Genomic DNA, 23,551 nt, shown 5'->3' on the forward strand with positions numbered 1-23,551 from the left:
CCTAGGTGGCTAGGTTAATATGTGAATTATATATGTGCATTCATTGTATTTAAGAAAACCTATTTTTGTAATTATTTCCCCTTATACCCCACCGTACTTATTATTTTAAAATGTAAAATGTTGTTACTGTTGTCAGATAAAGGTGGTAAATTAGTAAGTAAATTTAATCTATTCTATGGTGAATACCCGTCGTAGAATATAATGGGACCGCCGGACTTGACTATTTAAGATGTAGGCTATTTTTTTATGATTAAATGCTTCGATTTTTGGTAGCATAATTTCTAATTGAAAAATTAACCTAGTATTGGTACGTAGTGGTGTTAAATTTAATGAACCCCCAAGTGTCAGAAAAAACAAACAAAAAATTTTTGTTTTAGTTTAACTCAAAAACTAAAAACCATATTTACTTTAAATTCCCACCAAATGTTTGCATGTCAATTTCCTAAATACAATTTTTCACTTGGTCAAAAAGCTGGAAAATTAAATACAAGGTTTGTCATAGGTAACTAATTAGTTGTTATAAATTAGAATTGTAGTTTTTAAATATTAAAGATCATAGGCACAATTTTTTATTTATTAGCAATTTAAGTTCAAATGTTGATAAAATTAATCAAAATAACAAAATGTTGACAGTTATTTTTGTAGTTTAAAATTTATACTGTGTTGTATGTAATATATGTATAATACGCGTACCTATTATATTGTAGTACCTCCATCGGTAGGTTTCTATGCTCTGTTATATCTAACTATTTATTTTATTTTTATTACTATAATATATCACCTCAATTGTAGTTGTTCTTGTTCTTTTTAGAAACAGACTGAATCAAACATTGTAAAAACAAAAACAATAACAAATATTGTGTCCAATTTTCACAGTTAAGGATTGAATTTTTTTAGGTTAAATTTGGATATTTAAGCGAAGAATAATGATTTCAATAATTTTGTGATAGGTTATTTAAAAATACCTTTCATGGGTACCTACTTGAAATTTTTGAAGTATATTGTGTTTTCTCCATACTAAGACATTTTAAAATACCAAATATTTGGAAAACAAATTAATGTTAACCTATACCTATGATGTAACTTATAAAAAAATAAATTTCTTCAAAAGGATTAATATCATAAAATATACTTATAGATATAATATAGTTTTAGCTTAGAATCATTTTTTCAAATACGGTGATTTTATTTCATTGAATTCATATTTAACGTCTTCATTGCGATGAGCTACATAGCAGTTAATGCCCACCTTTTTATAAATTAACCATTTAAGATAATGTCAGTGCAATATTTGTTTTCTCTCTAAGACCCACACATAACATAGATGAAATGGTTTATTAGTTTTTAAGACTTATGAAATCATCTAAGAGTAAGATTACCAACATTTTATTTTGTATTCAACTTTAAAAATAAAAAATAAAAATTTAATGTTTAAAATGTTTTGAGACAATATTTAGACAAATTGATGCCAAACCTAAAATAATATTCTTCACAGTTTATGTAAAAACAGAAAAAAATGATTCTGCTAAAATTAATTTAGTCTAATATAAAAGAAGCTGGTACTCATTAGAATTAGTATACTCAGTTCTTTTTACACCACAAAATATTTAGACAAAATTGATAAATTCCCTGCTATTCACTTAATGTGTTAATTCATCAATTATTTATGTTTATACAATAATAATATCATAAAAATAACAAAAAATAAATGCTAGAAATTGTATAGGTACTTATTAGATAAATAATAAATATTTAATTTTTTTTAAGTTAAATTGTATTTAGTTATACTTAGTTATAAGATAAAAATAAATTGATCAACAAAATAGCTGATTTGTGCAATGCATTAACATAAAATTGCAGTAATGTATATATATATGTTTACATTATAGACAATTAAATGCATTTAGTAAAATTTATATTGTAATATAAAGTTATTAATATAAGTATTAGAGTAAACATATTACTAATTTTTGTTTATATAAATGTGTATACAAAGAGCTTGCAAAATTAGATTTAAAAAAAAAAAAAACTAATATACTAACTTTTAAATAAATTAAAATTAATAGTATCGACTTCAAAGCAATATTGTAATATAACTTTAAAGAATATAGCTTATGATAAACCTTGTGCATATTGCATGAATCCCCTACCTTGCCACGAAAATAAAGAACAGTCTATACAATTAAATTAGGAACAACATTTTAAAATATTAAAGGCCCAATGGAAATCATAAATAATAATAAGAAAATATGAAATAAAAGAATCAAAATACAAAATGCTTTTGTTTTATCTGTGAGTATACAAAATCAGATTTACTGTGTTTCAATTATTTCTTTTTCAATATCTTTGGCTTCTCCAAGAATTTGTAAGAGTAATTCATGTACAGGTTCAAATATTTTACGGTAACACATGTCAGTTGGATGTAGGTAATCAAGCATATCTTGAGCACTCAGTGTATCATCTGATTGCAACAGACCCGTATTGACAGTAATCACTTCTAACCGAGAAAATAACTTAACTTTTTCATGTATTATTTCATTAACTTTGGAGTTACGAACACGTAATTGATTTGGCCTGGCTCCACGAGGTAATAGATCCTAAAATCATAAAATTAATATAAAAAATTATTTTAATTTAAACAATGACTCAAAAGTAAAATTGCATCTTAATGTTATTAGCTCATTAATAATATGTCAATAGATTTTAAATAGAGCAAGTAAGTTTCTGGTTTCCCCAAAAAATTGAATAGAAATATACAAATACTTTAAACATTTTAATCCCTGTTGCTTTAAAATCAATAAAAAAAAAAACTGTCACAACACTATATTGTTACATAATATATAGAAAATTGAACATAAAGTAATAAGAATAACTTATATTAAGTTTTAATGTATCATAAAATAAAATACATAATAATTACCAACAAAATGATATAGCACTCAGGTAGTTTGAATTTGATTTCTTTGATTATGGTTAGAATGCCTTCTGATATTTCATCAGGAGTATTACCAAAATTATTTGTACCAACATGAAGAACACATGCCTAAACAAAAATGTACATTACTTGATAAAAATAAATTATAAAATATTTTAAGTTTTGAATGTTGTATAATAAATTGTTTAGTATATAAGATACATTATATATATATATATATATATATATATATATATACACTTAGGTATTTAGATTTTTATTAAATTATCATTAAACTGATAATTTAGTTTTAATTTCAACACTATAATGATATTACTATGAGTTATGTTAATAATAATAATTTTAAATATGAATGGAATTAGTAAAATAATACAGAACATTAATTTAATAAAAATAATATTTAAATGTTACATTTAGGTATAATTCTGAATGATAAATGAATAAAACGAAAAATAGACCAGTGACCAGAATGCCAGAATTCTATATCACTAACAAGGCCCGTGCGCAGGATTGAATAATGGTGGGTGTTTTGAAAAAAAAATAATTTATAAAATAGATACATCAATAGTTAGCAAATATTAATATAATAATATATTTATATTTATTATTAATTTTGTAAGTACCTATATTAAAAGTTATGTTTTATTACAAATAAGATTATAAAATATTACATAGGTATAATAGGCAAAAGATCAAAAATGAATAGAAAATATTTTTGGTAATGGTGGGGAGGGGAGTTTGAACATAAATTAAAGTATATAATAATTTATGATATTGTAAACAGCAATATCATTAAGATTCGAAGCTAATAATATTTTACCTAAAATCTTAAGATCTTACACATCCATTTGTTGTTTCTGTCTTACAAATGCATAACATAGCAAATTTACAATTGGCAGATAACACTTAGTTCCATTAGTTTAAAAATTTGAGTGAATTGTCTTATCATGACACTTGAAGTTAAAAACATTATCTGTGTTTGTAGGTAGATTTTTACAATAGTAAAATTTTGTAGCAAGTTATGAGTATATAAAAAGTGTAAATTAAAAATGCTCATAACTCATTTAAAAACTAAGTTCTCATAAAAAACCCACATCCAAACACAGATAATGTTTTTACCATCAAATTCCATAATAGGTCAATATTCTCTCATTTTTAAACTAACAGAGTTAAACGTGATCTGCTAAATGTAAATATCCTATGTTACGCACCTGTGAGAACGAGACAACAAATAAGTGTGCAGCGTCTTATTAATTTGAAGAATATATTTAGGCCCACAGCAAAGTATTGAATGCCAACTATAGCTCAAATTAAATTAAATAACTTAGCATAGTACATTAGCTAATTAACCAAAAAAAAAAAAAATATGTAATATTATAGGTACAATATATAATTTTACACTCCAATTAACATTTCAAAATGTCTTTATAACTTACCTTTGGTTTAATGTTATCAAGAATGCCATTTTGGATTCTCCATAATACTCCTTGGGTTAGATCACCACCAATACCAAAATTTAAACAATGTAGAGGTTCAAATAAATCATTCCATATAGGACATGTCTGTAACTTTTGTATAATTGAGTCTCCAATCATTATAACATCAGGTTCACGTTCTTTTGCTTCGGATACATGACGTTCATGCTAATAAATATGTCAATTGGTATAAGTATTACTAAATATTTAAATTACAAATTATATACCTGGCTCATCCATCGGTTGTCTCCTTGTATATCAATGGGAACCTCAGGAATTACACAAGGATTCATTTTAATTGAAAATTAAATAAGATAATTTATTTCAAATACAACGAAATAATGATAGATTAAAATAATTATCAAATCTTTCAATAGGTTGATTCAAAATTAAACAGTACAAAAATAATCTTGGTTATTGACTATGACCAACTAGTTGCAAACACCAAAAACCTTGAGTACCGTTCAACCGTAGTGTACTTTTTAGTTGTACTTGGTATAGTTAGTAGAGTTAGTAGTTTAGTACTAAGCTATTAAATGTCAATTGTGTAAACTAAATTGGTTATGTTTAATACTTGAATGTTGATAAAACCATGAAAAAAAAATTCATATTGTTCTGATTTCACTAGTTTTAGTATCTCAAATATAACTACTAACTAGTAACTACAGAGTATTGATAATTTATACGGGAATGTCGGGAATAGCCTGCTATAGTATACTAAATATATCATTGAAAAGAAATTATGAGTACTACTGAATACATAGATGATAAACCAAAATATTTTATAGATCGATGATGTACTACTTCCACAGAACAATGCTACTACTATAATTATGTTATCATTGTTCTGTGCCTGTGATACTACGTCGAGCTTAGATCATATACTATGTATATGATCTAAGACGTCGAGGTATACAACTTACTATCTACAAAGTAATTCGTGATAATCTAATATTTTCACATCAGCTGATAATCTTCAGATTTTTATCACAATAAAATAATATTGATTTATATAGTTATGTTTATGACATAATCTCATCAAATTCTTATTAGTTGTTAAACATTAAATCAATGACTGTCTATGGCCAGATTGCAAAGTAACTACTACTAAGTACCTACTAACTATGCGCCTTCGACAGGTGCGATATTATTAAAAATATCAAATCATTCATTATTTAATAATTCATTGATGTTGAATTTTTCTTTCAAATAACTAACAGTTTATAATCATGTCAACAAGTGAACTCCCTTGTGTTTACATATATAGTTGTTGTGATGATGATCCATTGAAAACAATTAAATGTAAGCCTAAATTTGTACTCATTATAATTAAGTAATAAAGGACATTCAAATTATATATCAAACACTACCTTATACACAAAAATTATTTTTGATGTACTATGTTATTTTAAAATATATGCATAAGTAGGTTTATAGCTAGCTGACTCAGTGCCTCTCACATTCAAAATGTTGACATTGCAAATGCCTACTTTGCATAATGCTTATACATGTAAAATATTTCATTGAAACTTTAAACGAGCAGATCCCTCGTAAATGCCTTATAGATCGGTAAACTTTGGTTATTTCATAACTAAAGCCAATCTATGTTATATCTAAAATCAACTTATTTGTTATAATTATATTTTAGTGATGTGGCTACATAAGTTAAACAATATCTTTAATCCTTCATGACCATGTGAAAGAGTGTAAGAATAGAAAAAAATTAAATAAACTTGCCTTTTTTTACATATTTTATTTATGCGTGATATATAATATATATAATATATATATATATACGTGACGTACTATAGCATAAATTATTATGTGCAACATATTTATTAATAATTAATCAATTTTGTATTTTATTAGTTTTATGTAAATAGTACTTAATCATGTATTACGATTTTTACAGTATTGAAAAATGAAGAAAATATTGAAATTTGTAACAATGAAGGAAATATTTTATCAAATCGTTGGACAATCGACTGTAAATATTATACTGCTGATATAAATTTGTGTACATCCACGAGTTTAAATGAACTATCTGATCAATTTGTACACAACATTAATGCTATAATAATTCTTTTCAGCATTGATAAAGTAAATATTTGATTATAATAAACTGTGATAAATAATATTTAAAGTGTTTGTCTGTCCTAGAGCAATATTATTGAAGCTATGAATAAATGCTTACCTTTAGTTGAGAGAAGTCAAGCTGAGGTTCTGATACTATTGAGTGAAAAAAACATTGATGGTCAGATGTTCACTGCTACAAACAGTAAAAATTTATTTTATCATAATAAAAAAAAAAGAGAATTCTTATATTTTTCATAATTATTTATTTTGTTTATTAAAGTATTTGAATGGTGTCGAAAAAACCATTTTGAATTGATTGTGCTGGAAGAAATTGCAGATGAAATGGATACAACTGGAATTGAACGTGTTAAACAAGCCCTATATGCTCATCATTGGCCAAATCTTAAAGCTAAATGTATATAACTTTAGATTCACTGGTAAATGTACTTTACCACGCCCTTCACAAATTTCAAAAAAAATTTTTTTTAGGATTGTTTTTTTTTATACTTATATGGGAATTTTTTGAATTTGTTTGCGGAAACCATTATTTTGGAAGTTATAGCCCTCCATAGTTTGTGATTTTACGTTCATACGCAAGCTCGCCACACTATAATTTACTGCCGCGCAGAGTAACTCGAGGTTTGGCGACTGTAGCCAGTAGACGAAGAAAGGTTCCTTTAGTTTGAAGACCGGAGCCACTTGTGTGTTACTTTAACTAACAAGGTTCAGTTCACTTGTTAGGCCATTTGTCTGCCCGTAGGGCAGGTACCTCCCCCCGCGACCCCCTCCAGGTTAGCTATTTAAGTTCTGGGGGGTTTGGGGACCGACCCCCCATCTAACTCGAGGTCTGGGACCGGAGCTGGCAGGCGAAGAGAGCCACTATATACTTATATTACTTTAACTGACAAGGTACAATATACTCATTAGCCTGTCTACTTGTTGATAATTGCGAAATAACTTAATAGAGCTTATATATTTATCATAAAGATAATTTAATTAACAATTTAGTAATAATGAGATAGTTATAAAGTAGCGATATTGATATAAATATAGAACGTAGTCCAATTAAAATTGAGCGCACTGTATTAAGGTAAAATCGTAAACTTTGGTAGGCTATAACTTTCAAAATAATGGTATCCGCACAAAAATTCAAACAATTTCGAAATCAGTGTTGAAAAACATCTTTAAAAAAAAAAACATTTCGAAGTTCGTGAGGGGCGTGGTAAAGTACATTTGTTCTGATTCACTTATTGAATTATTATTTGTGTATTTTATTACGTTAAGGTCAAATAACAAATCCTAGTACAAAGTCAATAATTGAAGATAGCGTAATAAATTCACAATTAAGCGGAGGATTATCAGATTTAAAAATGGACACAGAACCAGAATCTGAGTTGGATAGCGACTTATTTAGTAACTATAATAATCAATATAATATAAAAATTGATTAACTATAAATTTCCACTATACTTTAGCTGAGATGTTTGAAGGAGATTTTAATTTTTTCAAGACTATTGACAAAGTAAGAAAGTTAAAAGAACAAATTTCTGCAATGCCTGACGAAGAAAGAAAAGATGCTGCTGAAAAGACATTGACAGAGTGTTGGAAAGCATTTTTTGGAGATGATGTAGACCTTTAAGTATTATTTATTACAATAGTGAAATTAAAAGTATTATGAAAAAGATTAAATATATACTGTGTTTATTATAGCACCATAAAAGTTATCAATATAATTTATTTGACCAATCTACAAATTAGGTTATTTTGAACCATTTGTAAATTAATCCTAGGTCCAACTAAATCTTTTAATCTCTAATATTTTCAATGCCATATTTAATCATAGTTGGTCTCTCTAATGATAATCCCTAAGCTATAACATTTACTTTTTCTGCTAATCCCATTTTGGTAACAGCATTTCAGGATGAAACATTCCAGAATTGCCAATTTCAATCCATTTTTTGAGTCCTTGATAATAACAAAATATTTCCTAACTAGGTTCTGTGTATGGATTGTAAATATGCTTAAATTTGATTTCAGTCATTCCATTTCAGTTCAAAAAATGTTATTATTAGATTCAGAAATTTGATCATGAGATGCTTTCAGTTCCATCAAATCATTTTTAACCTTATCAACAACTGAATCAACTTTCATCACTTTGTTTACTGCTCCATCAATGACTATCTAACCCTTAGACATTGCCTGGCTAAAACCAATTTTTGCATTTGATATTGGCATTAACTCCTTTTGAGGTATCCCATCGGATGGAATAGCGTTAAATAGGTTTACGGGTTTACCTCATAATTACCATCCAATAAAATTGATTCTTCTTCATCAGTAAGTTCCCAATATTTGCTTATTACTGGATCAACAGTAATAATATTTCCCAATGTCAATATGCTATTAATAACACCAATTATTTTTTGACGATCAATATTATTTTCTTTACTCAGGTCTCATGTGCTAATGGAACATTTAATACCCAAAAAATTTAACAACTGCTCAGAATCCATAATTAAACAGCTTTAAGAAACTAGGAATTAATTTTATACAATGAGAGAAATACAAAAATAAATGTGACAAAGTTAACAATATAAAATATATTAATGCATTAATACAACTTTAGGCCTGATACTGGATAATATGGTTGTCCATGGACATTGGACACAACAAAGGCATTGACTATGGTAAAACACTAAAATTGCTTATCCTGCTAAAAATACTGTAACACTTTTAGCGAAGAAAATAAAGAGTATACAGACTACTTTTACCTGCTTAAAGACACGATTTAAGATAGTTTCTAATATGGGTAGAACTGATATAAAAATATAATAATACTTTAAACAGTTTAAACATATTAATTATTGTCATTTGATATTTTACCATGTAAATATAATTTAACAATCAACTATATTACTATACATTAATATATTATTATTAAAAATTTTTGTGTAATGTATTAAAACTATTGTCTTTAGTTAATTAGAATCCAAAAACTTTCGTCGTTTAACCATCCGTTTGGTCCCGCGAATCGCGTGTATACATTATTTTGCTCACATGGAGCGCTGCTATAGTGAAAAAGTGAGATTCACTGTATTGGCCATGATCTTCTCTACGTCGTGGGCCTTGGCCTTAGATCATTTACTATGGATGTAGCCATCGAGCTAATTCTTGAAGCCAGAATAACCTAGAGCCAGTATATGATCTAGATCTAAGGCTGTGGCACTGACTGCAGCACTGGCTTCCTTATCACAAGGATATATGGGCAACTATACCACAAATATATGAAAGATATGACCATACTATATTTAATCGTGGTATTGTGGTACTTATCATTGCACTGGGTGTAAAAAACTAGTGTGGTAATTGAGGTGAAACATAAAAAAGTTCATTCAGTGCAAAATAATGTTACCGATGTAACATAAAGATTTACACTGGTGCAGTCAGTGTAGTGTGGTGGAAAACCCTATAATTTGTTATCTGTAAAAAATGTAAATTTCCAAGTTGACGTTTACGACTTATACTAAGGGCCAGTATTACAATACATGATTATATCTTCGGTTACCTGATCGTCCGTTTACGCCTCGGTTATCAATTTAACCACGGTTTTGTCTTTTACGGTCCGTTATCAGAAAAGTAGTATTACAATACCCCGTCAGAGTTCGATTCGGTAATCCACTGTTTTAACCACCACTATCATTAAAAAAAGTTTAAACTGTTATCAGTGTTATCCAGATATCACTGCGTGTCATAAGCTCATAACTAGTTTTATTTTAAATTTTAACTTATAGTTAAAATTTATAAAATAGGTAATTTTATAATTAGTGAACGTGTAATTAATATACGACATGGATAAAAAACCATCAAAAAGTAAAAACTTTAGTTTTGCTGAGGAAGAAGAACTGATGAATTTAATTTCGAAACACTGGTCTGTTATTCAGTGTAAGACTACCGACCACGTGAATAATATGTAAGTTTCTTTTGTTTTTTTTATAATATTTAATAATTATCACGTTTTTTTTACTTACTGGTCCAAATATTACATTACAGGAAAAAGAAAGAACACTGGGCAAAAATAGAATCCGAGTTCAACGCAGTTATTACAGATCAATTTAGACCAGCGAGTGTCTTGAAATGCAAATTTGAAAATATATGTAGACGAGCTCAGAAAAAAAAAGTGCAAAATGGAAAGCAACTTTCAAGCACTGGAGGTGGTAAAGCTGTTTTGGCAGATTTTGGTTCTGTTGATGAACGTGTATTGGCTCTTTTGGGTACAAGAGCATCAGGATTGACTTCTAACTGGTGTGACGATGAAGGTAATAAATACTTAGATTTAAAAATTAATTTAGATTAATTGAGATTTAAACAGGCCAGAGTAATATTTAGATTTAATAATTTTATTAATTAACTTTTATTATTTATGTATTATATATAGGTATTAATAATGTACATTTTTAAATAAAATAAAAAATATTTTTACGTTGGCCATAGGAGGGGAAAATTCAATTTTAAAATATTAATACCATTTAATATAGAATAAATAAATATCAATAGAAAGAAAATTCTTAAGGTGGCCATAGGTGGCAACTCCACCTCCTACTAATTTATTATTTCATGAATTTAATATAGGTACTCAGTTTGTAATTTAAATTTTAAAAATATTTTAAACGTTGAGGGTAGTGTCTGGTAGCAAATAGAATCTAGTAGCTACTTCTGATTAGTCAAAGTTAAAAATATATTAATGTGACGTATTACAATTAATTACAATTAATGTATTTTATGATATTCATTTTAGTGATAGTTTCTAACACTAATCAAATTGAAATAGATGGAGTAGATGAGTATCAAGTAGAAGTAGTGAGATGTGATTATGATCAAGACAGTACATTCCAAGAGCAGACTTCAGATAGTTGTATTCAAAATGAGTCCACTGAACCAGGTAAAGATTTATTTTGTACTTTGTTTATATTTTTACCATACATTTGTTTATAACTAGCTTATTAGATACATTTTTCGTTCACTACTTTTGTCAGGAATGTCTTGGGCAAAATATACACCTGGAATGCTAAGGCAGCCAAAATCCGCTCCATTATCGTTTGAAAGAACATCCCCAAATGACAATGTTGAACTTTCTAAATCAGGTAATTATTGAAAAATGTGTTTATGTAATTTTAAAATTATCTCATTGTTCAAATCAAATAAACTGTACGAATTATTAATGATTTTAGGCCCGACAAAGAGAAAGAGGCTCTTTCAAGACAAGTTGTCAAAATGGGCACAGGAAAAAGCTTCACTGACAGAGCAGGAATCAAACTTACAAAGCGAAGAAGCAGAATTTAAAAGAGAAATATGGAAGCTGAAAATAAATCGAGAACAGGAATTATTACAAGAAGTAAAAGATAGGATAAAATTTCAAGTAGAAAAACATGCATCAGAAATGGAACTACTTGCATTGCAAAAATCCAGTATAAAATTAAAATTCAGTGATTTGTAGTGGACTTTTTTTTTTGATGATTTTGAATATTATTTTATATTATTCAGTACTTGTTAATTGTTAAATACTATATTGTTATTTTTATTACTCGTTAAATATTTGTACTTACATTTATGATTTTGATATTTTTCTTCCACTAAGGAAATTGTTATTTATCAAATTAGACAAAATATTTAAATAATGTATAAATACAGTTTTTTTTGATTATTTTGTATTATTCAGTACTTGTTAATTGTTAAATACTATTGTTATTTTTATTACTCGTTAAATATTTGTACTTACATTTATGATTTTGATATTTTTCTTCCACTAAGGAAATTGTTATTTATCAAATTAGACAAAATATTTAAATAATGTATAAATACAGTTTTTTTTGATTATTTTGTATTATTCAGTACTTGTTAATTGTTAAATACTATTGTTATTTTTATTACTCGTTAAATATTTGTACTTACATTTATGATTTTGATATTTTTCTTCCACTAAGGAAATTGTTATTTATCAAATTAGACAAAATATTTAAATAATGTATAAATACAGTTTTTTTTGATTATTTTGTATTATTCAGTACTTGTTAATTGTTAAATACTATTGTTATTTTTATTACTCGTTAAATATTTGTACTTACATTTATGATTTTGATATTTTTCTTCCACTAAGGAAATTGTTATTTATCAAATTAGACAAAATATTTAAATAATGTATAAATACAGTTTTTTTTGATTATTTTGTATTATTCAGTACTTGTTAATTGTTAAATACTATTGTTATTTTTATTACTCGTTAAATATTTGTACTTACATTTATGATTTTGATATTTTTCTTCCACTAAGGAAATTGTTATTTATCAAATTAGACAAAATATTTAAATAATGTATAAATACAGTTTTTTTTGATTATTTTGTATTATTCAGTACTTGTTAATTGTTAAATACTATTGTTATTTTTATTACTCGTTAAAAATTTGTACTTACATTTATGATTTTGATATTTTTCTTCCACTAAGGAAATTGTTATTTATCAAATTAGACAAAATATTTAAATAATGTATAAATACAGTTTTTTTTAAATAATAATTCCCTTTATTTCTAATTTAAAATGTACAAGTAGATAAATATATAAGAAGGAAATTAGCATTGCTTTTGATTTTATGTTTTACAATTTAATTTTTATTTTGTTCAATCTGGTCACAATAAAGTATTAAAATAATTTAAAAAGCGGTTTCTATGTATTGATTGATTTCTTCCTTGATCGTTGATATCATGAGGTTGTTCAAATAATGTTAGTGCAATTTCATTTTCTTGTTCTTCAGTAACTCTAGGCTCATCATCTCCAAACTGACGAGCAATGTTGTGCAGTACTGCTGTAGCCACTATAATGGCTTGTACTGTATCCAAGTTTCTTACATTTATTCCTAAACTCAATATTGGAAATCGTCTCTTCCAGACACCATATGATCTTTCTATTGGATTTCGAGTACGGATCTGTGACTCATTAAAAGTATTTTCAACGTTAGTGATTGGATTTAACATAGGTGTAATCATATAAGACTGCATTGGATAACCACTGTCAGCCACTAAAACACAATCTTTGAACTCTCTATTATCAAAACGTTGTTTAATAGCAGAGTTCCGAAATATGTTCGCATCATGACTACTACCTGGCCACCTAGCAACTATGTTTTGTATTATCAATTTTGAATCGCAAATAGTTTGTACGTTCATAGAGAAAAATTGTTTCCTGTTCCGAAAAATTTCTGCATCATTACCACCTGGGGATCTTATTTTAATATGAGTACAATCAATCGCTCCTATACATGATGGGAATTTCGCAATATTGAAGAAATCCTGCTTAACTTTACGTATTTCATCATCAGTTGTTGGAAAGTGAATGAAATCCGGTCTAAGTGCTGCTATGGCCTTTGACACTTCTATTATAATTTTACCACCAGTAGTTTTATGAATTCCAGCAAAATCTGCACAAGTTGCTATGAAAGAACCAGTTGCATAATACCTCAACGTCATCAACAGTTTTTGACTAGGTGTTACTGCATTATTTCTGTAAAATATAAATTTATACAATTAAAAACTATACTATTTATATAAAATAAAAATTGATAAACAAATAGATTATAAAAGTATATTGTATATATGTGCTTACTGCTTATGTTTACCAATTTACTATTCAAATTGGAAAAATAAGCAGCACATTAAAATCTATCTCAAGTAATTTTAAAAAAGTGTGTGGAGGTGGTCCAAAATCAATAGATTTTCCAGGTAAACATTTTTCCTATCAAAATAAATGTTCAGCCTACAACTTCTTGGTAAAATATTTTAGAAAATCAACCAAGCAAGTAAAACAATCAACACACATTGGATGTACTATACCAACAAGATGTAGAATAGTAAAAAATTGGAAAAAATCCAATACAAGGAACATATTATTAAATGCAATATTTTATTTATTACACAAGTGTTAAACTTATTTAAATGCATAATTAGGATGTAACATGTTAGAGATGTGGATGAGAGAATTAGGATGTGACATTTTAGGTTTGATTCAATTTATATTATTATAAGAAACCTTATAATAGTTGGTATTGATTCATAATTTGCAGGTTATGGACTATTATTACAAAGATCAATTTTAAATTGGAGGAGCACCAAAATAAACAAATAGTATATCAAATAACTGAACAAAAAAATATTTTAATACACACTTACCTACTGGTTTGTGATTCAATTTTTGGTTTTATTATACGTAGGAGAAACTTGACGGTATCTTTGTTCAAACGAAACCTATTCAAAAACTCATCATCTCTCCATACTTTAAAATGGTCAGGTCGTTTGCGAATAATTTTAGCACGCCTAGGGAAAGCCACAAGTTCCGCCAAATGATCAAAATCATCGATTGCTTCGTCACTTTCGTCGGCGTCTGAATAGTCGTCAACGTCCATATAGTCTTGTGCGTCCATAGTAAAAATAGTAATAGTACAACATATACTATTATATAATAAAAAGTCGGTGTAATCGAAAACCGAAAACAAAATTAAATAATAATATTGTTCGCAATAAAATTTAGATTGTTGTATTGACTATTGAGGAATAATTAAAAATGATAATGATAACAAAATAATCACAAAAACATAACAATTTAACAACCAATCAGATGCATTAACGGTACAGCACATTTTTTAACCAGCCGATATCGGCTAGTAAGCGTAACCGGAAGCTAACGGTCAATAACAGAGTTGACCGGAGTTTGTAATACTGGTTATTTCATCTTACAGTCCGTTAAACACTGATCGGAGGATAACCCATGATTGTAATACTAGCCCTAAGTCAACAAGAACAAGTAACGCTTTTTTGAGTTTTATTTTGGGAATAAATTAATATCAAAATTTTTGATATAATTTAGTTAATAATTTTAATTTGCTTGTAAAGTTTCATTATTCAACATTTACAATTTATCATACGTTTTACGTCTTAAATTATTTTTTGTTATTACGTACTAGGTATATAGATTAAATTCCAAAATTAATTATTGATATGAAAAACAGTTGACTGTTAATTCATAATTGGTATTGCATAATATTTAGTAAATAGAATATTGTTGTGCAATTTATACCGCATATTCATACTATTTTAATACAAATGTGTCGAAAAAATTTTAAATGCATAAATAACAAATTTAAAGTACTTCAATAATGACTGAAGTAAACAACTCTGAAGCTTCATCAATATACAGGTTGGATATCTTGTATATTGTCTTTATAGATCATAAATATCTATAACATATAAAATAAATTTGAAGAAAATCATATTTTTTTTTGTGATCCTTTTAGAGGTTGTTCTTTTTGGAGTTGGTTTCCTTGGAGCTCAATGTCGTGGAAATGTCTACAAGAAGCTGAACGGAAATTATTTGCATGTACTTTATATCTACCTTAACATTATTTTTGTTTTATATTTCAATTTTGACAATTATTTTTAGATGTCCAATCTCCATATCGTACTCGATATGTTAACCTAGGTCCAGTTGTTGAACAAGAAGATAAAATATGGACACTAGAAGTTAACACTGAAAAACGAGAAACTCCTGTAGTTTTGTTACATGGTTTTGGTGCTGGTATAGGGCTTTGGTGTATGAATGTTGACAAAATATCGAATAATTGTAGACCTGTATATGCCATGGATCTATTAGGCTTTGGTCGCAGTTCTAGGCCAAGATTTAGTACAGACCCTGAAAAAGTGGAATACCAATTTGTAAATGCTATTGAAAAATGGAGATCAGAAATTAAACTTGAAAAATTTATTCTACTTGGCCATAGTTTTGGAGGATATTTAGCTACTGCTTATTCTATACAACATCCTGAAAGGTAAATTCACTTGATATTTATTTAAATAAGAAGTTTTTAAAATGTTTTGTATAGAGTTCACCATTTAATACTTGCTGATCCTTGGGGATTTCCTGAAGAAGACAAAAATATTAAGAAAAAAATTCCTTGGTGGGCCAAAGGAATATTTTATGCTCTTAAATCGTTTAATCCACTGTGGCCAGTAAGATTTGCTGGTCCTTATGGTAAATTTGATTAGTATTTATTTTTTAGGTTAGAGGATGTCAACGTAAAACGATGGTGGCGCCGCGGAAGCAATGCGAAAGCAGATCCCGCGGCGTCGTCGGTTAAAACGGAAAAAAAAAAGAGGATGTCAATGTAATATTTTTTTTTTCTCAGTTCACTCTAAAAATAATATAAAACGCTTTCACCTAAAATCGTTTTTGAGTTTTAAGTCATCTTAAAATAAAATAATTACTTGTTGCAAAAATGATTGAGGATAATAATTTTGAAAGTATATTAGTTTTATATTTTATTATTAATTGACCAAGTATAAATTTTCCATTTAAAAATATGTTTGTAAAAATAAATTATGTTTAAATTGTTTTGACACAATATTTAAATGAATTAATATGTTATTCCTCGACAATTTTATTCTCTTATCGATTTTGAAAATACATGATTTTATTGAAAAACTTAAAAAAAAAATGATTCTATGTAAATGCATTTTGTTTATAGCGCATAGGTAAAAGACAGAAAAGAAACAGTGCAATGATATCCTCTTAATTGGTTTATACAACAATAAAAAATGTGCTTATTGATTTTAAAGGTCAATGGTTAGTGACAAATTTGCGATCTGATATATTGAAGAAGTTTGAACCAGTACTTGGAGAACAATCAACTGTGATTGGAGAATATATATTTCAATGTAATTCTCAACGTGCAACGTAAGCTTATTATTCAAAAGTAGTAAATAGTAAATTTATAATTATTAATTTTCTTATAAAAAAAAGGTTTTTTTGTAGTAAATATTTTAATGTTGAAAATTCTGCAGTATTGCACTGCTGTGAACATTATGTACCTAGACTCAAACTATATCAAGACTAGTCGTTATGTCTAAAAGCTTCTCAGAAAATATTACTTAAGGTTTATTATTTAAGCTAGATAAAACTGCTTTTGCTTTTTATCTTAGACTGAACTAATACATTTTTAAATGCTTTGTACTTTTGTAGTTTGTTTAAAAGAACTTTAAAAGATATTACAAAAACATTTTTCTTCTTAGCTTTCCTTCTAATACCTATCATTAGCCCTGTTCAATATTAGTTAATTCTGTCCATCTGGCAATAAATACAAAACATTGAAGTTACAATGCTGAATGAATGCTTTTTATCTGACAGTTTATGCCATGTTGAGTATATCTAGATTAAAATCATATACACTATATCCAATGCGTCATCTCTAACCCAAATCCACAAATTCATACAACAGTTTATTCATACCATATTTACATATTTTAATTTGTTAAGGTATAAGCTAAAAGCAAATTATAATATGTTACAAAGACTTAAGAATTTTATTTTTTCAAATCTATGATATGATTTGTTTTAAAATAATAAAAAAAAATCTACGCTCAGACTCATTTAATTTTTTTGCAAATTTTATCATATATATAATATAATATATACATAAATAACAATAATATTAACTTTAAATAAAATTTAAGAATCTAGTCATTGATTTGTTGTGTTAAAAAATTGTTATGTTTGCATACGTGAAACATAGATAACATGTGTAAGTGTAGCGTCCTTTCAACCTTAAGCACTTACTCTCGAACATCAGGCCAATTCAGGCTTTTCAATCAATAGTGCTAAGGTTAGTAATCAAAGCCCCCCGGTACGTTTCAAACCCTACCTTACACAATGACTTAAAAATATTAAATGATACTGAACTAGGCAAAACAATGTATAAACGTTTCCACCAAAATTTAAGCACTCATCACAATACTTTAATATCACACATGTCCTCCCTCATCCTCCCAAAAAACCTACCACACAGACTAAAGCGAAAATGGTGTAGAGACCTATTAAATTAGTTAAAGAGGTGTTACCATTGGGTTTCTCCCTCATCACGTCATTCATGCTACTTTATTCTGTTTTTATCTTATTTGCTTATTGTAATTATTGTGTACAGATTGTAAATTGTCTTTCTTAATAAAAAAAAAAGTACTTATTAAGTACCAAATATATTATAAAGTTAAAGTATATTTATAATATATATCTATTGCAAACTTAGGTTACTTTTATGTTTTAAGAGATATTGAATATGTTATGATATTGATATGTCAAAAAATCCTATTATAACTTATAATAATGTAATAAAGGTCTGTATTATACTTGTTTTAGGGGCGAAAGCGCATTTACTTCGCTAGTCACTGGTTTTGGTTGGGCAAAGAACCCAATGATTAAACGTATACATTATTTAGATAAAAGAGTACCCATTACATTTATTTATGGACAAAACACATGGATGGATCAAAGCATTGGACAGAAAATTAAATTAGAAAGAGAAAATAATCTTGTCCGTGTTGAGGTATATATCAACTATTAATAATTAAGACAGGTAGCTTATTAACAATAATTAATATTTTTTTTTCTTCATATTATAGACTATACCCAATGCGGGGCATCATGTTTTTGCTGACCAATTTGAAATGTTTAATAACCTAGTTGATAAAATATGTAAAGAAAATGTGATTGAAATCGAAGAGGAGTGAAACGAGTTACAACATAATTGAGATATATGATTTAAATTTATATTTTACGTTACGTTACATTATTTATTTACAGTAAATTAAAATATTATATCATTTTATTTAAGTCCATATCATCATCATCTGATTCCAATGGTTTTACTTGACTCATTAACAAGAATTTATCAATTTTATCTGTGGAATCTTCATCCATGTATGTAGTATAAGGTTCCAATGTTCCACTTTTTCTTTTTGTCATACGTTCTGTTATAGTATCCAATCGGCCATTCAATTTTAATAGTTTCCAATGGTAGAATGACATATTTTCTAATGTGTTTATGTCCAGACTCTAAAATATTAAAAAGTAACAACAATAAGTTTAAAATGAAAACCGGATTTATTTTGATTAAACAATGCTGCGTGGAATGATGTGTGTGTATAGCACAGTCACAATCGTTAGTTGCACAAAACAATAAGTAATAGTTAGCATTGTATCACAGATTACATGAAATAAATTAAGATAATAAAACATATTTCACATTTACTGAGATTGTACTATAAGACGTACAAATGCATTTTGATTAACGTATGTTTTGATTACATAAATCGCATTGTGGGTTTTCAATATTTCATTAATTAATTTGGTTTTTTTTATGTATTAAATTATTTACCTCGCTAGTTTCCATTTCAGAAACTTGATCAGCAATAAATTTTCCTGGTTGAATTTTGTTTGTTAATGTAGTTATAACACTCGTATATAATTAATTTAAATACCTACTGTGCGTAGTATTGTTTAATACTAATAAATAATAATAAATAATATTTTATACTTCAGTCTGACTACTCTGAGACCCTGACTATAATATATAGTGCCATAATCTCTTTTCTATGGCCATAGTGGTGTTGGCGTATAATTGTGTATAATGACACAATATCACGTTCTATGTTCCGTTACCAATATTTGATAAGCATATACAGGGTTCCCAAACAAGTCTAAAATCAACAAAAAAGACAAAATTCATAGACCGACAGATGACGCACTGTTTCAGGATAACCACCCACTACCAAAATAGCAAAAATCAAATTTAAAAAAATATTTAACGGTAGGTACTTATATACTTCAACTCCGTTTTCACTTTCTAAGGAGTATGCACTTTTCTTTATTCTATAGAGAATCCAAATTTGCAATCAGATCGCTGCGAGTCGGTTGGCGAAAACGTCAGGAGCTTACGAATCACGATAGGCGAATAAAATAGTATTGACATTTATTGAATAAAAAAAATTAAAATATCTTTAAATAACTTTAAAAGATTTGAAAAATTTATCAGTTATAGAAAGAGCCGTTATAAACATTTGGTGATATTTTCGTAAGTCTGCAGTAATTTGTTTTAGTTACATAAATATCTAAAATCGATTTTCTCGAAAACGGCAGATTTTGAGTAAAAATTCCGCTTTTCTTGATTTTTTTTTTTTGTTTTTACCTGCGTTTTTGAAATGACTGGAAAATTGAAAACCTATAAGGATATTATTTCGAAAACTTATTGTTTATACACAATAAAAAAATAAAAAAACAATTGTAAAGGCAATACATATTTTATCGTCTGCTCAGAATCTAAAATTAACTTTTCCGTTAACATGGCAGAAAAATCATAAATAATTTTTTATATTCAATTGAGCTTTCTTTTTTTTCTTCATTATTCAATAGACTGAATAGACTGAATAATTTTGAAGAAAATCTCTGCCGAATCACTTGTTACGAAAAAGGTTAAAATAAGTTAAATAAGCATGTTATGTTAAGATTATTTTCTAGAATAAACATAACAGACATTATATTTTTATACTTTTTATTTTTGAAATTATTGCAAACAACTCTGGTGACTACTGACTAGTAATTGACTTCTATCTAAAGGGTGGAAATCTTATAGCAAGATAAATTATTATATATTAATATAATATCGTTGTAATCGTTTACCTCAAATTATATACTTTCGCATATACGTTATACATTTTAATTTCAATTTACAAACCATTTCAATTCCATCGCATATAAACGTAGAAATATCTTTTGTAAATTTCCATCTTACGTCAATTGTCAATAAAATAAAATAATTTTATCCGACTTGTGAGGTTCAATCTCTTATCACTTTTCATATCCATATAATTATGGCGCCAACCTTAGATCATATTGACGATTGATAATAAAATAATAAGCTTAATTATTATTTTCTGATAGGAATAGAATATAACTCCAGGACGGAATAACATAATATGCACTATGGAGATACTTTTTCAACATAATATTACATACAAATGTACAATGAATATTAACTAAGAAGATGTATTTAAGACGTTAGTGGTTGTTACTTGTAATTTGTTAATTTGTTATCTACTACTTTTGTTTAGTTCAAATTTATAATTATTCTGTTGCTTAATCGCTTTTTACAAGTCCAGTGATTTTTAAATTGTTATTTATTGTTAATTCATTTTGAATGGTAAGTTATTGATTATTGAAAAACATTTACAGTTTTTATATTGCTCTATTGATATTACAGAAATGGAAATTACTGAAGTATTGCCAATAAAATCTTTAGAAGAAGCATTATCATGGAAGCCATTGTCTGAATCTTTTCCTATTATACATTTGCAAGATCGTGCTAGTTATTCCATTAATGGCAGAGATTATAAATGTCATGAACGTTTCTTAACATCTAAAAGGTTTCATAATCAAGGCCTTCCAAAAACTCTCATATGCCATGACATGCAAGGGGGTTATTTAAATGATAGATTTGTAAATGGAACAAAATCTAGTAATGAGTATACATTTTATAATTGGTCTGTAATAGATACATTTGTTTATTTTAGCCATAATTTTATCACTATACCACCAATTGGTTGGATAAATGCAGCACATAAACATGGTGTTAAAGTTCTTGGAACATTAATTACAGAATGGACTGATGGAAATACTTTATGGTTACAAGTATTTAGTAATTTAGAAAAACGAGATAACTTAGTAGATATTTTAGTAGAAATATGTAAATATTATAAATTTGATGGTTACCTTTTCAATGTTGAAAATGAATTAGAATTGGAAAACATTGAAAATATGATAGAAACAGTAAGCTTATTAAGAACTAAACTGAAGACTGCGATAAAACATTCTGAAGTTATTTGGTATGACTCTGTAAGTGTGGAAACAGGAAAACTTATTTGGCAAAATCAACTAAACAATCATAACAAATTAGCATTTCAAGCTTGTGATGGTATATTTCTAAACTATAATTGGAAAGAAGAAGATCTTGTAAAATCTGTTGCTAATGCCGGAAGTAGGGTTATTGATGTGTATGTTGGAATAGATGTATTTGGTAGGAACTGCATTGGCGGTCTTGATTCTTATAAATCATTGGAAATAATTAGAAAATATGACTTATCTGTTGCAATCTTTGCTCCTGGTTGGACCTATGAGACATTGAGTGATAAAAATAAATTCAATACAGTAGAAGATATATTTTGGAGAAAACTTTACCCATTTTTGTATATTCACATTCCTTGTACTTTACCATTTTCTACATACTTTTGTCGAGGTTATGGATCTAAGAAAATTGAAAATTTTGTTTTGTCTTCTTTGGATGCCTGGTATGATTTATCAAAACTAAATTATCAACCATCTGTTCCATTGTGCTTGCAGGATGGTAACTTTCCTTGTAATTCTTATGTTGACGGTGAAGCAATTATAGGCGGTGGTTGCTTAAGACTAAATGGTAACAATGAAAACACTTCTTATCATAGGATATTTGTTTGTCATTTTGAAGTTAAATCAACATTATACTTTGAAATAACTGTTAAAGCATTAAAGCCCTATGACTCTCATAAAATATTTTTAGGAGCATTAGATCCATATGGAATGCCTTATAAAATGGAGTTTGGCATTCAAGGGGATGACAATATATTTTTTAATAATTGTGATGACTATAGCTGTATTATTCCAGACTCCAAAATATATAACTTGACATTAGAAAATGGATGGTTATTGCATAAATTAAAATGTGAAATGGTTGGGATAATAGTAGAAGTTGCTATTGAAACTGAAGAACCCTTACTTATTGGACATTTGTATATAAATGATGGTAGTAGTTCATAAATAATATTGGTTCATATTATTGAATGATTAGATATACCTACTAATTTATTTATTTTTTGTCAGCATTTGTTATGTCATAGGAAAAATGTTGTTAATCAAATTATTTATTTTATTTTGTTATTTTATTCTTACCTTATTGTCAAAATAAAATAAAAAATGAAATCATCAATATTAGTACTTTTAAGTTTTTATATACATACACAAAGATAAAGCACCATTAACCAATTGAAACATTAAGATTAGATAGCTTATTTTACTATGTTAGATAAGCTTAGCTGTTCAGTATTATATGTGTCATTTTTTTGTTTAACATTAATAAAACTGTTTTGTTAAAATTATTTTCTTGTATTT

At 27.3% G+C, this 23,551-nt stretch overlaps 6 protein-coding genes and 1 pseudogene across 7 annotated transcripts; 4 read left to right on the forward strand and 3 right to left on the reverse strand.

Annotated features, from left to right (window-relative positions):
* Window positions 1-1,368: 1,368 nt before the first annotated feature.
* On the reverse strand, window positions 1,369-5,240 carry LOC107167201 (platelet-activating factor acetylhydrolase IB subunit alpha2-like). Its single transcript, XM_089225013.1, has 4 exons — window positions 4,638-5,240; window positions 4,372-4,578; window positions 2,921-3,043; window positions 1,369-2,597 (listed from the first exon to the last, which is right to left on the reverse strand). Exons 1-4 carry the CDS (start codon window positions 4,701-4,703, stop codon window positions 2,313-2,315), a joined length of 681 nt encoding a protein of 226 aa, XP_089081139.1. The 5' UTR covers window positions 4,704-5,240; the 3' UTR covers window positions 1,369-2,312.
* A 191-nt stretch (window positions 5,241-5,431) lies between these two features.
* On the forward strand, window positions 5,432-8,206 carry LOC107167210 (alpha- and gamma-adaptin-binding protein p34-like). Its single transcript, XM_015516155.2, has 6 exons — window positions 5,432-5,712; window positions 6,323-6,510; window positions 6,571-6,688; window positions 6,767-6,901; window positions 7,771-7,899; window positions 7,962-8,206. Exons 1-6 carry the CDS (start codon window positions 5,640-5,642, stop codon window positions 8,123-8,125), a joined length of 807 nt encoding a protein of 268 aa, XP_015371641.2. The 5' UTR covers window positions 5,432-5,639; the 3' UTR covers window positions 8,126-8,206.
* LOC149057646 (phenylalanine--tRNA ligase alpha subunit-like) lies at window positions 7,962-9,986 on the reverse strand (annotated as a pseudogene).
* Window positions 9,987-10,040: 54 nt separating this feature from the next.
* On the forward strand, window positions 10,041-13,543 carry LOC149057647 (uncharacterized). 2 transcript variants are annotated; one of them, XM_089225012.1, is made up of 5 exons: window positions 10,041-10,453; window positions 10,534-10,799; window positions 11,312-11,422; window positions 11,517-11,624; window positions 11,712-13,543. In XM_089225012.1, exons 1-5 carry the CDS (start codon window positions 10,332-10,334, stop codon window positions 11,975-11,977), a joined length of 873 nt encoding a protein of 290 aa, XP_089081138.1. In that variant the 5' UTR covers window positions 10,041-10,331; the 3' UTR covers window positions 11,978-13,543. The 2 variants fall into 2 exon arrangements, with proteins under 2 accessions (XP_089081138.1, XP_089081137.1); XM_089225011.1 differs by having other exon boundaries at window positions 10,053-10,453; window positions 11,279-11,422.
* A 1,753-nt stretch (window positions 13,544-15,296) lies between these two features.
* Window positions 15,297-19,181, forward strand: puml (pummelig). Its single transcript, XM_089225010.1, has 7 exons — window positions 15,297-15,724; window positions 15,822-15,904; window positions 15,968-16,352; window positions 16,407-16,555; window positions 17,140-17,257; window positions 18,713-18,899; window positions 18,976-19,181. Exons 1-7 carry the CDS (start codon window positions 15,684-15,686, stop codon window positions 19,081-19,083), a joined length of 1,071 nt encoding a protein of 356 aa, XP_089081136.1. The 5' UTR covers window positions 15,297-15,683; the 3' UTR covers window positions 19,084-19,181.
* Window positions 19,101-19,938, reverse strand: LOC107167200 (uncharacterized). Its single transcript, XM_015516139.2, has 2 exons — window positions 19,731-19,938; window positions 19,101-19,408 (listed from the first exon to the last, which is right to left on the reverse strand). The coding sequence occupies exons 1-2, from the start codon at window positions 19,743-19,745 to the stop codon at window positions 19,169-19,171; spliced, it is 255 nt and encodes an 84-aa protein (XP_015371625.2). The 5' UTR covers window positions 19,746-19,938; the 3' UTR covers window positions 19,101-19,168.
* A 124-nt stretch (window positions 19,939-20,062) lies between these two features.
* On the forward strand, window positions 20,063-23,538 carry ENGase (cytosolic endo-beta-N-acetylglucosaminidase). Its single transcript, XM_015516167.2, has 2 exons — window positions 20,063-21,551; window positions 21,612-23,538. The coding sequence occupies exon 2, from the start codon at window positions 21,614-21,616 to the stop codon at window positions 23,198-23,200; it is 1,587 nt and encodes a 528-aa protein (XP_015371653.1). The 5' UTR covers window positions 20,063-21,551; window positions 21,612-21,613; the 3' UTR covers window positions 23,201-23,538.
* Window positions 23,539-23,551: the final 13 nt, after the last annotated feature.

The sequence above is a fragment of the Diuraphis noxia genome, unplaced genomic scaffold (assembly GCF_037042655.1).
Source record: "Diuraphis noxia isolate RWA-SAM2 unplaced genomic scaffold, SU_Dnox_SAM2 contig0003, whole genome shotgun sequence".
In the NCBI taxonomy this organism is placed as follows: domain Eukaryota; kingdom Metazoa; phylum Arthropoda; class Insecta; order Hemiptera; family Aphididae; genus Diuraphis; species Diuraphis noxia.

Bases quoted from the DNA above. Each gene is read 5' to 3' on its own strand.
- LOC107167210 (XM_015516155.2), top strand. From the start codon at position 5,640: ATGTCAACAAGTGAACTCCCTTGTGTTTACATATATAGTTGTTGTGAT. The intron at 6,511-6,570 runs GTAAATATTTGA...TGTCTGTCCTAG, and splicing joins TTCTTTTCAGCATTGATAAA to AGCAATATTATTGAAGCTAT. The intron at 7,900-7,961 runs GTAACTATAATA...ACTATACTTTAG, and splicing joins GTTGGATAGCGACTTATTTA to CTGAGATGTTTGAAGGAGAT.
- ENGase (XM_015516167.2), top strand. From the start codon at position 21,614: ATGGAAATTACTGAAGTATTGCCAATAAAATCTTTAGAAGAAGCATTA.
- puml (XM_089225010.1), top strand. From the start codon at position 15,684: ATGACTGAAGTAAACAACTCTGAAGCTTCATCAATATACAG. The intron at 15,905-15,967 runs GTACTTTATATC...AATTATTTTTAG, and splicing joins TGAACGGAAATTATTTGCAT to ATGTCCAATCTCCATATCGT. The intron at 17,258-18,712 runs GTAAGCTTATTA...TACTTGTTTTAG, and splicing joins TGTAATTCTCAACGTGCAAC to GGGCGAAAGCGCATTTACTT.
- LOC107167201 (XM_089225013.1), bottom strand. From the start codon at position 4,703: ATGAATCCTTGTGTAATTCCTGAGGTTCCCATTGATATACAAGGAGAC. The intron at 4,579-4,637 runs GTATATAATTTG...CATATTTATTAG, and splicing joins ACAACCGATGGATGAGCCAG to CATGAACGTCATGTATCCGA. The intron at 2,598-2,920 runs GTAATTATTATG...TTATGATTTTAG, and splicing joins AGTGCTATATCATTTTGTTG to GATCTATTACCTCGTGGAGC.
- LOC149057647 (XM_089225011.1), top strand. From the start codon at position 10,332: ATGGATAAAAAACCATCAAAAAGTAAAAACTTTAGTTTTGCTGAGGAA. The intron at 10,454-10,533 runs GTAAGTTTCTTT...ATTACATTACAG, and splicing joins ACCGACCACGTGAATAATAT to GAAAAAGAAAGAACACTGGG. The intron at 10,800-11,278 runs GTAATAAATACT...TATTCATTTTAG, and splicing joins TAACTGGTGTGACGATGAAG to TGATAGTTTCTAACACTAAT.